Below are 12,966 nucleotides of genomic sequence, written 5' to 3'. Positions count from 1 at the left end.
TCTTGAAGCCCTGACCTCAAGTGATCCACCCGCCTCAGCCTCCCAAAGTGCTGGGATTACAGGCGTGAACCACCCATCCCGGCCTTTTTTTTTTTTTTTTTTTAAACTAGAGTATTTGCTAATACAACAGAGTCTGCTGTCGGCACATGCGTTGCCTGGGAAACGGAAAAGCATCCTATTGTAATTTTTAGTATGCTTTGTTATTTGGGTGGAGCTAGGGGCTACTTTTTAAGGACTGCTGAAAATATCTTTCAGCAAGTGACACCAGCAAGTGGGCGTTTCTGTGTATTCACTTCACAAACATTGACTTGCCACATGTTTCCTGCTGGGCGCTTTGCTAAGTACTGGATTACTAAGTACTGGAGTGCATAGGAGGGAACTTTAAGGCTTAGTGTCAAATGGTTCTGAGAAAGAAAACATTTAGGACAATTATTTAGTGATTGGGATGGGAGCTGGGAGCCCTGGCTACACAGGGCCCCACCCCACCCCCCAGGACAGCGGGTGAATTGAGGAGACATTGGGAAGACTCGCTCCATGTGTCTATTTTTGTGCAGCTTTGCCTCAGTGATGTGGGGGCGCTGTGTACAGATTCAGTGTCTGGTGTTGGAGAGCCGTGTGCAAATTCAGCACCCAGTGCCGGCGTGCTGTGTGCAAATTCGCCACTGGGTTCTAACCAGCCTGCTCAGGGCCTTCCGGAGCCGACCCAGATGGCGGATGAGACCCTGTCCCTACCTGAAGGACGCCGTTCAGAAGATGTAAGTACCTGCATTCCTCACAGGTGTGATGGAGAGTCAGACACTGGCAAGCAGTGAGAGCGGAGAGAGCCGGCTTCCCTGGCTCTCTGGGGAGGGGAGATGGAGGGGAAAGGCTGGTCTTTAGTTTGCTGTGGCATTCAAGGCTCCTGCATTTATTTGCATTATGGCACGCCGAATCAAGCTCACCTGCAGAAAGATGTCTATGCCCCAGTCCCCAGGATCTGTGAATGTCACCTTGTGTGGCAAAAGGGAGTTTGCAGTTGTGATTAAAGAGGGACCTTGCGATGGGGAGGTATGGTCTTGGATTATGGGAGTGGGCTCTTAGTCATCACAAACCTCCCTTCAAAGAAGAAGGCAGACGTGTGAAGGTCAGAGAAGGAGTGTGAAGCTGAAAGCAGAGGCCAGAGAGAGAGGGGACTGGAAGAGGCTGGGCTGCTGGCTTTGAAGATGGAAGAGGAGGCCACGAGCCAGGGAATATGGTGGCTTCCAGAAGCCAGAGAAGGCAGGAAATGGATTCTCCTCCAGGTCTCCAAGAAGGAACCAACCCTGCCGACACCTTGATTTTAATCCACTGGACTTCTGGCCCCCAGAACTATCAGATGGTCAGTCTGCCTTGGTATAAACCACCCAGTTTGTGGCCATTTCTTATGTAGCAGCTTCAAAAATCTGATACCACATGGAGACAGATGCTCACTCTCGTGCAGTTTACAGATCCTGGGGGAGCCAGAGCTCGTTCAGGTTCAAAAAGTGAGGCTTCCATCAGTGCCCCTTCAACCCAACTGCCTGGCCGTGCATCCTGAGCGGTTTCAGCCGAACCCCTGACTTGAACAGTGGTTCAAATGAAGATGGATTCCTGCTGGGGTTCAGTGTTCAAATGAATGTTGACCTGCACAGTGGTGTCTATTGAGGCTGAGTCTGCAGCACTTTGTCCCCATCAAAGAAAGATGAAAATACACCTTACTTGCAAAACAAATAATGGAGGCCGTCATTTCTCCAATTTCTAGGCGAATACTTTGGAATAATATCTTGTGTTTAAAGATTTCTTGGGGCCAGGCATGGTGACTCACACCTATAATCCTAACACTTTGGAAGGCTGAGGTGGGAGGACTGCTTGAGCCCAGGAGTATGAGACCAGCTGGCAACACACTGAGACCTCATCTCTACAAAAAAAGTAAAACAATTAGCTGGGCGTGGATGTGTGCACCTGTAGTCCCAGCTACTTGGGGGGCTGAGGCAGGAGGAACACTTGAGCCTTGGAGGTTGAGGCTGTAGTGAGCTATAATCTCACTGGTGCACTCCAGCCTGGGTGACAGAGTAGACGCTGTCTCAAATTAAAAAAAAAAAAAAAAAAAAAAAAAAAATTTCTTGTTTTAAATCTTTACCACTCATCCTAACAAGTTTCTCAACAGAATTATTTTGAGATCATACTTAGGGAAGGGTCTGGGGACTGGGCTGAAGGAAAGCGATTCTTGCCTGTGGATTTCAGATAGCTCCGGGAGAGCTGTTTCTTGTTGCTTATAAACCAGTGACCTTTGCATTTTGCACACATTGCTGAGGAAGACACCACACGCTTCACTGTACTATGGCGTAAATGATGCTCTGGCAACTTTATGCATTAATAATGTCGGAGTGGTGATTTCACATCGACCCAAACACGTTGAAAAGATGTTTAGGTTCAGATGGTGAAGGCTGAGGAGGTGTAAAATTCGCTTTTCTGGTTTTTCATTCCTTGCGGTGTGCCCTGAGCACGCCATAGCCTGGGTCTGGCCGCAGGACGTGCCTCATGTGAGTAAAGTCAAGGGCCTCTGCTTGTTCCTGCTGGAATGTGAAGAATTCCATCGGTTGAGCTCTTGCATGATGTGCAAAACGGCTGCAATCGTGCTGAGCCGTGCTCGTATCAGGATGTCTAAGGAAAAATCGCATTTACATTAAATGTTTAGTAGGCAACCAAGTTTAGACTAAACCAAAGAGTATCCGAGAATGCTGTGGCATTCAAGGCTCATGCTTTTATGTGCATTACAGCACCTTAATGCCAATAAAGGGGAACTCTGATCTCCTGTTGATGTGTGTTGAAAACAATTGAATGCTCAAACTCCTCGCCTAAAAAAGAAATATTATTGAATGCTTCGTAAAAAAAGATTTAGGAAGTGTATTTTGCCAAGGTTAAGGACATACCCGTGACACAGCGTCAGGAGGTCCTGACGACATGTGCCCAAGGTGCTCGGGGCACAGCTTGCTTTTATACCTTTTAGAGAGTCATGAGATATGTTTAAGAAGTACATTGGTTCAGTCCGGAAAGGTGGGACAACTGAAAGTGGGGAGGGGGCTTCCAGGTCATAAGATAGAGGCAAATGGTTGCTTTTTTTTTTTTTAGTTTCTGATTGGCCTTTCCAAAGGAGGCAATCAGATATGCATTCATCTCTGTGAGCAGAGGGGTGACTGAAAGGAATGGGAGGCAGAGGCCCTAAGCAGCTCCCCGCTGGACTTTTCCCTGGTTAGTGATATTGGGGTTCCAAGATTTATTTTCTTCACAAGACTCTACTGAGTCCTCAGAAAACGGTTGTCAAACCATCTTTCTGATTTCCGGTTATGTAATTTTAATCTTATTCTGTCACTGAATCTTGTACATTAGTGGTTTTGCAAACTGTGGCCTGAGGTTTCTCTGAATAAGGATCATTTTAAAGGACTGTGTTTTTGCAGATGATCTTAAAAGCATTCTTCTTTTTTTCTTTTTTCTTTTTGTTTGTTTTGAGACGGAGTCTCACTCCATTGCCCAGGCTGAAGTGCAATGGCGCGATCTCAGCAGCTCACTGCAACCTCCACCTCCCAAGTCCAAGCACTTCTTCTGCCTCAGCTTCCTTAGTAGATGGATAAGCATGGGCCACCACATCCAGCTAGTTTTTGTATTTTTAGTAAAGACCAGGTTTCACCATGTTGGCCAGGCTGTTCTTGAACTCCTGGCTTCAAGTGATCCACCTGCCTCAGCCTCTCAAAGTTCTGGGATTACAGGGGTGAGCTACCACACCTGGCCATTACAAGCATTCTTAAAAGTTTATTCTGAACCACGGTGGGCACTGCCTCATTCGTAAGGGCAGCCACCCTCTTTCAGAAGCAAGTGTGTATTCTCTACCCCTCAGCCCCTTGAGGGATTTCCATGGATTGTCACAGCCCCTGAAAACAAGCTTCCCAGGGCAAACAGTGGTTTTCCAGAGACTCCAAAAGTGAAAACAGTCAGGACGCTCCAGTCCCAGCTCCAGCCCAAGTTGTAGCCATGCCAGTCTCTGCAAAAACAGGACCATTTCCAGAGTGGGAGCACTTAGCACTTTGCTTTCTCTAAAACAGTGCCCATCATGCTCAATTCATATTAATCTCGATGGAATTGTTGCCGTGGATTTTTCTTGACATAAGTCACTTCTACTTTTGCTAGGGATTCGTAATTGTCGATGAGGTGGCAACTTAAAGAATAGATATGTAGCTTCATGTTTGTCCATCCGTGAGCCACATTTCAATCAGAGTCAGTCAAGCCAAACCAAGGAGAGCCTTTCCTGTGGAGGGATTGGGGCTTCTGAGGAGGGATTGGGGCTTCATGATGACAGAATTGAGGATCATCCTGCCGTGATGTCCAAGGAGATGAGCAAAGACACAAAAGCACATTCATTTCACCCCAGTTAGGTGGTGTCTATTATCAAAAAGACAAAAAATAACCAATGCTGGTGAAGATGTGGAGAAAGGGGAACTCTTCTCCACTGTAGATGGGGATTAAAAATAAGCACAGCCAAGATGGACGAGAGTATGAAGGTTCCTCAGAAAACTACAAATAGAACTACCACATGATCCGGTCATCACACTACTGGGCATTTATCTAAAGGAAAGGAAATTAGTATATTGAAGGGACATCTGCCCCCCGTCCATGTTTTTGCAGTTTATTCACAACAGGCAAGATACAGATTCAACCCAATTGTTTGTCAAAGGATGAATGGATAAAGAAAATGCTGTGTGTAGATATACCATGGAATACTATTCAGCCATAAAAAAGAAGGAAATTCATCATTTGCGGCAACATGGATGGAAATAGAGGACATTATGGTAGATGAAATAAGCCAGAAACAGAGAGTTAAACACCACATGTTCTCACTCATCTGTGGAAGCTAAAAACATTTAATCTCACAGAAGTAAAAAGTAAGGCCAGGCATAGTGGCTCACTCCTGTAATCCCTGCACTTTGGGAGGCTGAGGCAGGATGATTGCTTGAGATCAGGAGTTTGAGACCAGCATGAGCAACATAGCAAAACCCTGTCTCTACAAAAAAATACAAAAATTAGCTGAGTGTGTGGTACTTGCCGGTGGTCCCAGCTACTCGCAAGGCTGAGGTGGGAGGATCGCTTGAACCTGGGAGGTTGAGGCTGCAGTGAGCCGAGATCATGCCGCTGCACTCCAGCCTGGGCAGCAGAACGAGACTCTGTCTCAAAAAAAAAAAAAAAGAAGTAAAAAGTAGAATAGAATGTACTAGAGACTAGGAAAGGTGGGGGAAGGAGAAGATAGGGAGAGATTTGTTAAAGGATACAAAATTACAGCTAGACAAGAGGAATATGTTGTCATATTCTATAGCCCTGTAGGATGACTATAGCCAACAGTAATCTATAGTTTCAAATAGCTGGAAGGAGGATGTCGTATGTTCCCAAAAGAAAGAAATGATACATATTTGACATGGTGGATATGCTAATTACCCTGACAGGATCACTGAACCTTGTAGGTATTGAACCATCCCTGTGTACCCCATAAATATGTACAATCATTATGTGTCAATTTTTAAAAAGTAATTAAAAAAAAAAAAGTATGTTCAACAGCCAGCAGCCACGAGAAGACCATCAGCTGGTTTCATCCGCAGCAAGAGATTGCAGTGCCCGTTGGACGTTTTTGGCATGGCTCCAAATCCCCACCCCATCCTCAAGGGGCAATACTGCAGAAAGGAGGAGGGCGGGAAAACATTTCTCAAGAATTAGAGAATCGCCAGTTTCCAGGGCCCAGAACAAGACCGAGGAGGAGATGAAGATCACCCTTGCAGGTGGAAGCTGTCCCTGTCCGGGTAGTGCTGGGGACAGTAGGTGGCCCTTCTGCTGTCTGTTTGAGCATGAGCTCAAGGCCAAGGGTAAGGTGAGCGGAGATGACCCTCAGCTGGGCTGAGCGTACTTTGTTTAGGGTATTTAAGCAGTTCTCAAAAGTGATTGCAGAGCCTGTATCTCCCATCTCAGAGGCTATGCCCAGCCTCGCCCTCCCTCCAGCCCACCGTCATGCCCACCCTTGGGCTTCAAAAGCATCAATGGAAGATGATAGTGCAGTACCCAACTACAGACCCTTAAATGAATAAACTGCACATGCACATCACAGAGGGGGCAGCAAGGGAGACGGAAACAGACAGATCCAGCTCAGATGGAATTTGATCCGTAGGAAAGTGATGAAGTGAAGGAGGGATCTGTCCGCCCTGCAAGCGGCCCCAGGCACGGCGTGAAGGGGAGGCAGGGAGAGGTCACACTGGCCTCAGACTTGGACACTGAAATGTTTAGTTACAGCAGGAGCAGGGACGCCTGCGTAGGTCCTAGGGAAAGGAGGGGACACCCAGGCATTGGAGACCCAGTGTGTACAAGACTGCGAGACCCGCTCAAATGTTTAGCAGAAAGGAAGAGAAATTCAAATAGAGAGATTCAGGAGTGGGAGGAAAAGGTGGAGGTGAAACCAAAGCTGTTTAAATACAGATGATCTTCGATTTACAGTTGGTTTACATCCCAACAAACCCATTGTAAACTGAAAATATCTTAAGTCAAAAATGCATTTAGACCAGGTGCAGTGGCTCACGTCTGTAATCCCAACACTTTGGGAGGCCAAGGCGGGCAGATCACTTGAGCTCAGGAGTTCAAGACCAGCCTGGCCAACACAGTGAAACCCCGTCTCTACTAAAAATACAAAAATTAGCCGGGTGTGGTGGCGTGTACCTGTAATCCCAGCTACTTGGGAGGCCGAAGCAGGAAAATGGCTTCAACTTGGGAGGCGGAGGTTGCAGTGAGCTGAGATCACACCACTGCACTCCAGCCTGGGCAACAGAGCAAAACTCAGTCTCAAAAAAAGAAAAAGAAATATAAGCATAACCTTAAATAACTGGGGAATGTTATGTTGGCTGACTGCAACACAGATACAAAAAACCCTGACAGAATAAAAAGAATACTAACAAAAAAGGTATTTTGGGCAGGGCACGGTGGCTCACACCTGTAATCCTAGCATGTTGGTAGGCTGACGCAGGCAGTTCACTTGAGCTCAGGAGTCTGAGACCAGCCTGGCTAATACGGTGAAACCCCGTCTCTATTAAAAATACAAAAATTAGCCGGAAATTGCTTGAACCCGAGAGGTGGAGGTTGCAGTGAGCTGAGATCGTGCCAGTGTGCTCCAGCCTGGGCAACAGAGTGAGGCTCTGTCTCAAAAAAAAAAAAAAAAAAAAAGGTATTTTGGAGTTCCTGTGTCCACATAATTTCATCCTTCGATCTCATTCCCCATTCTCCCCACCTCTCCATCCTAATGTAGGTGAATAGTGGGTTGGGGAAATTGACCTAAAAACATTTGTTATGGTCTATATATTTTCTGATGAGGGTATTTTTCTAAAAACAATGAAGTCTTCAGGCTTTTAAAGGGAAGGGACTGGGGAGAGAGGGGAGGGAGAGCGTCTGGACAAATAGCTAATGCATGCGGGGCTTGAAAGCTAGATGACGGGTTGACGGGTGCAGCAAACCACCATGGCACACGTACACCTGTGTAACACACCTGCACGTCCTGCACATGTATCCCGGAACCTAAAGTAAAAACAAAACAAAACAAAACTCTATTTAACAAAAGGTATGTTGATTGATTGTATTATATTACTGTCACATTTTCCAAGATAATATTTAATAACACTGAACAAGGAGTTGAAAATTTGAGCTGTTTTGTATACTAGTTTTGTGACTTTGGATAAATCAATAAATATTTCTGAACATCTTAAAAAAAAAAGGGAGGGATGCTGTCTATACGGTATCTGATATATAGCTCACCCTCTGCATCTATGGGTTCCGTATCTGTGGATTCAACCAAGCTTGGATCGAAAATATTGGGGAAAACAAAATTGCATCTGCACTGAACATGCACAGACTTTTTTCTCTTGTTATTATTCCCTAAACAATACGACATAGCAAGTATTAACATAGCATGTGCATTGTAATAGGTATGGTAATTAACCTAGAGATGATTTAAAGTCTGTGGGAGGATGTGCATTGGTTATGTGCAAACACAATATTCCATCTTGTATCAGGGACTTCAGCATCCGTGGATTTTGGTATCCCCAGGAGGTCCTGGAACCAATCCTCCGTGGCTATCAGGAGAAATTCCATTTCATTAATTCGCACCCCAGGTGGTCTTTGAAATGAGTTGTGCAACATCACTGTCACCTGCTGTCCGTTTACTGAGTTACTCTGGGTATTTTATTTAGGGGAGCTGAAACACAGATTTAAAAATAAAAGGTTATTTTCATAAATCGCAGTAACGTCATAAAAGCTGAGTGTACGTCTGGAGCTCTTTAGTCCAGTAGCTCCTTTGGTATATATAATGATGGCAAGGTTGACATGTTTTGGTTTTTTTGTTGTTGTTATTTTTGAGACAGGGTCTCGCTCTGTTGCCCAGGCTGGAGTGCAGCGGCACGATCTGGGCTCACTGCAGCCTTGACCTCCTGGACTCAACTGATCCTCCCACCTTCTCCCAGGTAGCTGGGACTACAAGAGGTGCCACCACGCCTGGCTGATAGTTTGTATTTTTTGTAGAGACGGGTTTCACCATGTTGCCCAGGCTGGTCTTAAACTCCTGGGCTCTAGTGATCCGCTCATCTCGGCCTCCCAAAGTGTTGAAATTACAGGCGTCAGCCACCGTGCCTGCCCCAGATCTGTGTTTTTAAAAGTAAAGCTGAATATTAATTTTTTCCACATACATTAATGTATTAAGGAAAAAGTTGCAATTAGTATCTTCTCCAGTGTTTTGTCTTCTAGTATTTGGGGTAGGGAAATGTAGTCGATTAAAAGATCACAGATGTCCTTCAGTTTTTTTTTTAAGCTATCAAGTTTTTTTACTCTTGTTTGTAGCACATCTTATTTTATTTATAATATGCTTTTTTGTTGAAGTATGCCCTACTTTTTTTTTTTAAATTAATTTATTTTTTGAGACAGAGACTCGCTCTGTCATCCGGGCTAGAGTGCACTGGTGCGATCTCGGCTCACTGAAGCCTCCACCTCCTGGGTTCAAGCAATTCTCCTGCCTCAGCCTCCCAAGTAGCTGGGACTACAGGCGCCCGCCACTACACCTGGGTAATTTTTTGTATTTATAATAGAGCCGGGTTTTCAGCATGTTGGCCAGGCTGGTCTCGAACTCCTGACCTCAGGTGATCCACCTGCCTCAGCCTCCCAAAGTCCTGGCATTACAGGCATGAGCCACCACGCCCTGCCTCTACTGGCATGTGTAGAACTGTTGACTGTGTCCCATATATCTATGACACAGTTATCTGCATTTTCTGTCAATCTTTCTCCCCATACTTCAGTCTGCTGACTTATTTTCTAGTTAACTGATCTCTTTGGCTATGTCTAATCTGTTGTTAAACCCACATTCTAGTTTCAGTTATTATGTTTTTAGTTCAAATTAACATCAGATTTTTAGTTCAAATTAACATCAAATTAACATCAACGTAGTTTCAATACTACCTTGAATATTTTTATCTTTTTCCCCACTTTATTTAAGGTATTTCTCACATTTAATTATAGTCCATGTCTGATAAATTACATATCTGGGTGGTTTCAGGTGGGTTTGGTTTTGTTGTTTACTTTTGTTTGCTCTTGATTTTCACTCATTTGGTCTTTTCTTGTTGTGTGATAGTTAATTTTTTAATTGACAACCAGACAGGGTAAATGAAAAAAAAATTGCAAGGACAATGTATAGCTCTGAATCATATTATCATAACCCAAAGAGGATTTGTTTTAATTCATATGATTTGATGTGATTTGTTCATACCCTCACGTAGTTTGCCCAGACCCTATCTGGGGCTGAGCTGGAGGGAAATCGGGCTTCAGTGTTTGTGAGGACCAGTCTATTTCTGGTTCTCCTCTCAACGACGCCACAAATAAAAGCTTGTGGTGTGTACCGGGGTCCCTCGTCTGTCCTGATTATTAATAGTTATGGGCCCCTCAGCCTCCTAGCACTGCTGGCAACTCTGCTTAGTTTCTCAGCTTCCCAGCCTCTTATTTGCCCTGAGTGGAAGTAAGGTACCAAATGTAATGTTTACCTCTTCTGTTTGTCTCTGATATCTTCACTCTTAATTTTGTGCTGCTTTAGTAGCTCTCTGATGTACTTAAAAAACAAAATTCTAGACCAGGTGTGGTGGCTCACACCTGTAATGCCAGCAATTTGTGAGGCCAAGGCAGGCAGATCACCTGAGGTCAGGAGTTCGAGACCAGCCTGGCCAACATGGTGAGACCCCATCTCTACTAAAAATACAAAAACTGGCCAGGCGTGGTGGCATGTGCCTGTAATCCCAGCTACTCGGGAAGCCGAGGCAGGAGAATCACTTGAACCCAGGAGGGACATGTGGCAGTGAGCCGAGATGGCGCCACTGCACTCCAGCCTGGGCAACAGAGCAAGACTATGTCTCAAATAAATAAAAAAAAAATAAAATTCTATATACATTATTTGTGCAGCCTTTTTAGGTATTTTTGGCAGAAGACTTAGTGTGAAACAACAGCTTCACCAATTGCTGAAAGTGGAAAAAATCTCATTTCAGTTCCTGAACTGATACATATATATTTGTATTTTTAGCATTTACCACCTCCGGCAGTAGTAACTTTCACAAATGTATAGCCCATAATGCAAAGGAGTGCTTCATTTTTTGCTGTGAATATTATCTCCTTGGATTGTGTACTGGAACATTGTGTATCTGTTGTCTATCTATTCCCTGCCTCCTCTGCCTTTACGATGTCCTCTCTCAGCTTTCATCTTCCCAGACAGAGCATTTTGTTTTAAGCATCTCTGCATATCTCAGCCTCTCTCTCCAATGAGCTGAGAATTCTTCTCTGGCCTGCCTCCAGTTTCAGAGTCTCTTCTTTCAAGGTGACCCCATCTTCAGTCAGGGTTTTAGGGGATTAAATCAGTAGAACAGTTATTACCTAAGGATAAAAAGCAATGCAGTTTGTAAAAGTCACATTTTATATTCATGCGTTCACAAGCTTGCCAAAAATGTTCTGAAGAGCAGACTTTGAGATTGCTGCATTCTCATCTTAAAATTTCTCTCTGCATGATACGCAAGGAGGAAGTTTCTACTTTTTACTAGTAAAAATAATGGCCATATTTATTCATACATGTTGGTTTATGTTTCAGTCGTTAATATTAATTGTTAAGTAAGCCTGTGGGTCTTGATTAGAAACATTAGCAAGGGCTGGCTGAGCTGCTTCTCTTCCTCGTTTGAATTCCTAAGATTAACACATCTGCAGAAGGCAAGCTGAAAACGTCCATCATTATTTCATCCTTTGTAATCAAACATATAACCCGGAGTTAAATCCCTTCCAAGGAAGGATTATACTTCATGATCGGCCCCGTGGAACTTATTTATATGTTTATTGTTGGGAGAAATTAGATTACAGAAACAGATTGACATTTTCCCTAATCCAATTTAAGGAGTTGTGTTTTGAGCACTTCTTCTTTGCCTGTCTGGCTGCTTCATTTATCCATCACAATAAGTGTCTGTGCGACATCTCACTGAAAGCCCCGTGACTCAGCGAGTCATTTCTCCAGGTCCTTTTCCTTGATGTGTCAGTATTCAAATCCAGGACATCCCTCTACCAGCCCTGGTTGAAGAAAGAAATTATTCATTTTTATGGGATTCATATGGTTTATGATAATGCAGTTATTGCATTCATCATTTTTTCCCAAGACCCATTTTGGTGTTTTGCAGACCCTGGAACATCATGTACATTGCATACAGCCGAAGGGCAAGGCTTGGCAAACACAGAGGCACATACCCAAATCCCGCTCTCTCACTTGCTAGCTCTCGTGTGTTCTCGTGTGCTCTCGTATGTTGGACAGTATCTCTGTCTACAGATTAAACTTTGCAGCAGTAAGAGGGAAGGCTCAACCTGTCTGCCTCATAGGGCTGTGGGGATTAAAAGGAATCATGGCTGAGAAGCTTATGAGTGTCATTCAGCACCCAGCCATGAGCATCTACTAAAAAAGGAGTCCTGTTATCATGGTTGTCTGATGTCTTTGACAACTTAGAATTTTGTATTACACCATAATTCTTAGAACTTAATTTTATGTTTGGATTTTACATACGTAGCTGAGATCTGAAAGAAGAAGCCCATATTTTATTTAATGTCAATTTTTAAAAATTTCTCTCCAGCTGTATTGAGGTACCACTGACAAATGAAAATTGGTATGTATTTAAGGAGTACAATTTGATGCTTTGTTGTATGTGTACATTGTGAAACAATCACTGCATCAAGCTAATTAACATTTTCATCACGTCACATAAATGCTGTTTTCTCCTCCTCCGCCTCCTCCTCCTCCTCCTCCTCCTCCCCCTCCTCCCCCTCCTTTCCCTGCTGCCGTTCTTGGTAATGAGAACATGTAAGATCTACTCTCATAGCAAATTTTAAGTATACAATCCTATATTGTGATCTGTGGTCACCATGCTGTACGTTAGATCCCCAAAACTTACTTATCTTGTATAACTAAAACTTCATATTCATTCCTTCACTAACTTATCTTCATTCTAAGCTCCCCACACCGGCCCCTGGCAACTACTGTTCCACTCCATTCTTCTGTGAGTTATTTAAATTGCGCTTTCATAGGTTGGGCATGGTGACTCTCACTTGTAATCCCAGTACTTTGGGAGGCCGAGGCAGGCAGATCACTTGAGGTCAGGAGTTCAAGACCAGACTGGCCAACATGGTGAAACCCCGTCTCTATGAAAAATACACAAAAAAATTAGCTGGGTTTGGTGATGCATGCCTGTAATCCCAGCTACTCGGGAGGCTGAGGCAGGATAATCACTTGAACCCGGGAGGCAGAGGTTGCAGTGAGCCGAGATTGCACCACTGCACTCCAGCCTGGGTGACTCTGTCTCAAAAATAAATAAATAAATAAATAAATAAATAAATAAA

General features: G+C 44.1%; 1 protein-coding gene across 7 annotated transcripts in view; it reads left to right on the top strand.

Moving 5' to 3' along the window:
• Positions 1-12,966, top strand: part of GYG2 (glycogenin 2) — a 52,980-nt gene that overhangs the window by 31,444 nt on the left and 8,570 nt on the right. For 6 of the 7 annotated variants that reach the window (XR_641764.3, XR_641765.2, XM_003917359.3 and 3 more), the window contains exon 8: positions 555-755. The exons of the other annotated variant lie outside the window; for it this stretch is intronic. Coding sequence is in view for 4 of the 6 variants with exons in the window: in XM_003917359.3 (XP_003917408.1) it covers positions 555-755 (201 nt within the window). In the remaining 2 variants the exon portion in view is untranslated. The remainder of the gene's footprint in view (positions 1-554; positions 756-12,966) is intronic. 7 annotated transcript variants of the gene reach the window in all.

Source organism: Papio anubis, chromosome Y, assembly GCF_008728515.1.
Source record: "Papio anubis isolate 15944 chromosome Y, Panubis1.0, whole genome shotgun sequence".
NCBI lineage: Eukaryota > Metazoa > Chordata > Mammalia > Primates > Cercopithecidae > Papio > Papio anubis.
This window is presented reverse-complemented; position numbering and strand designations above follow the sequence as displayed.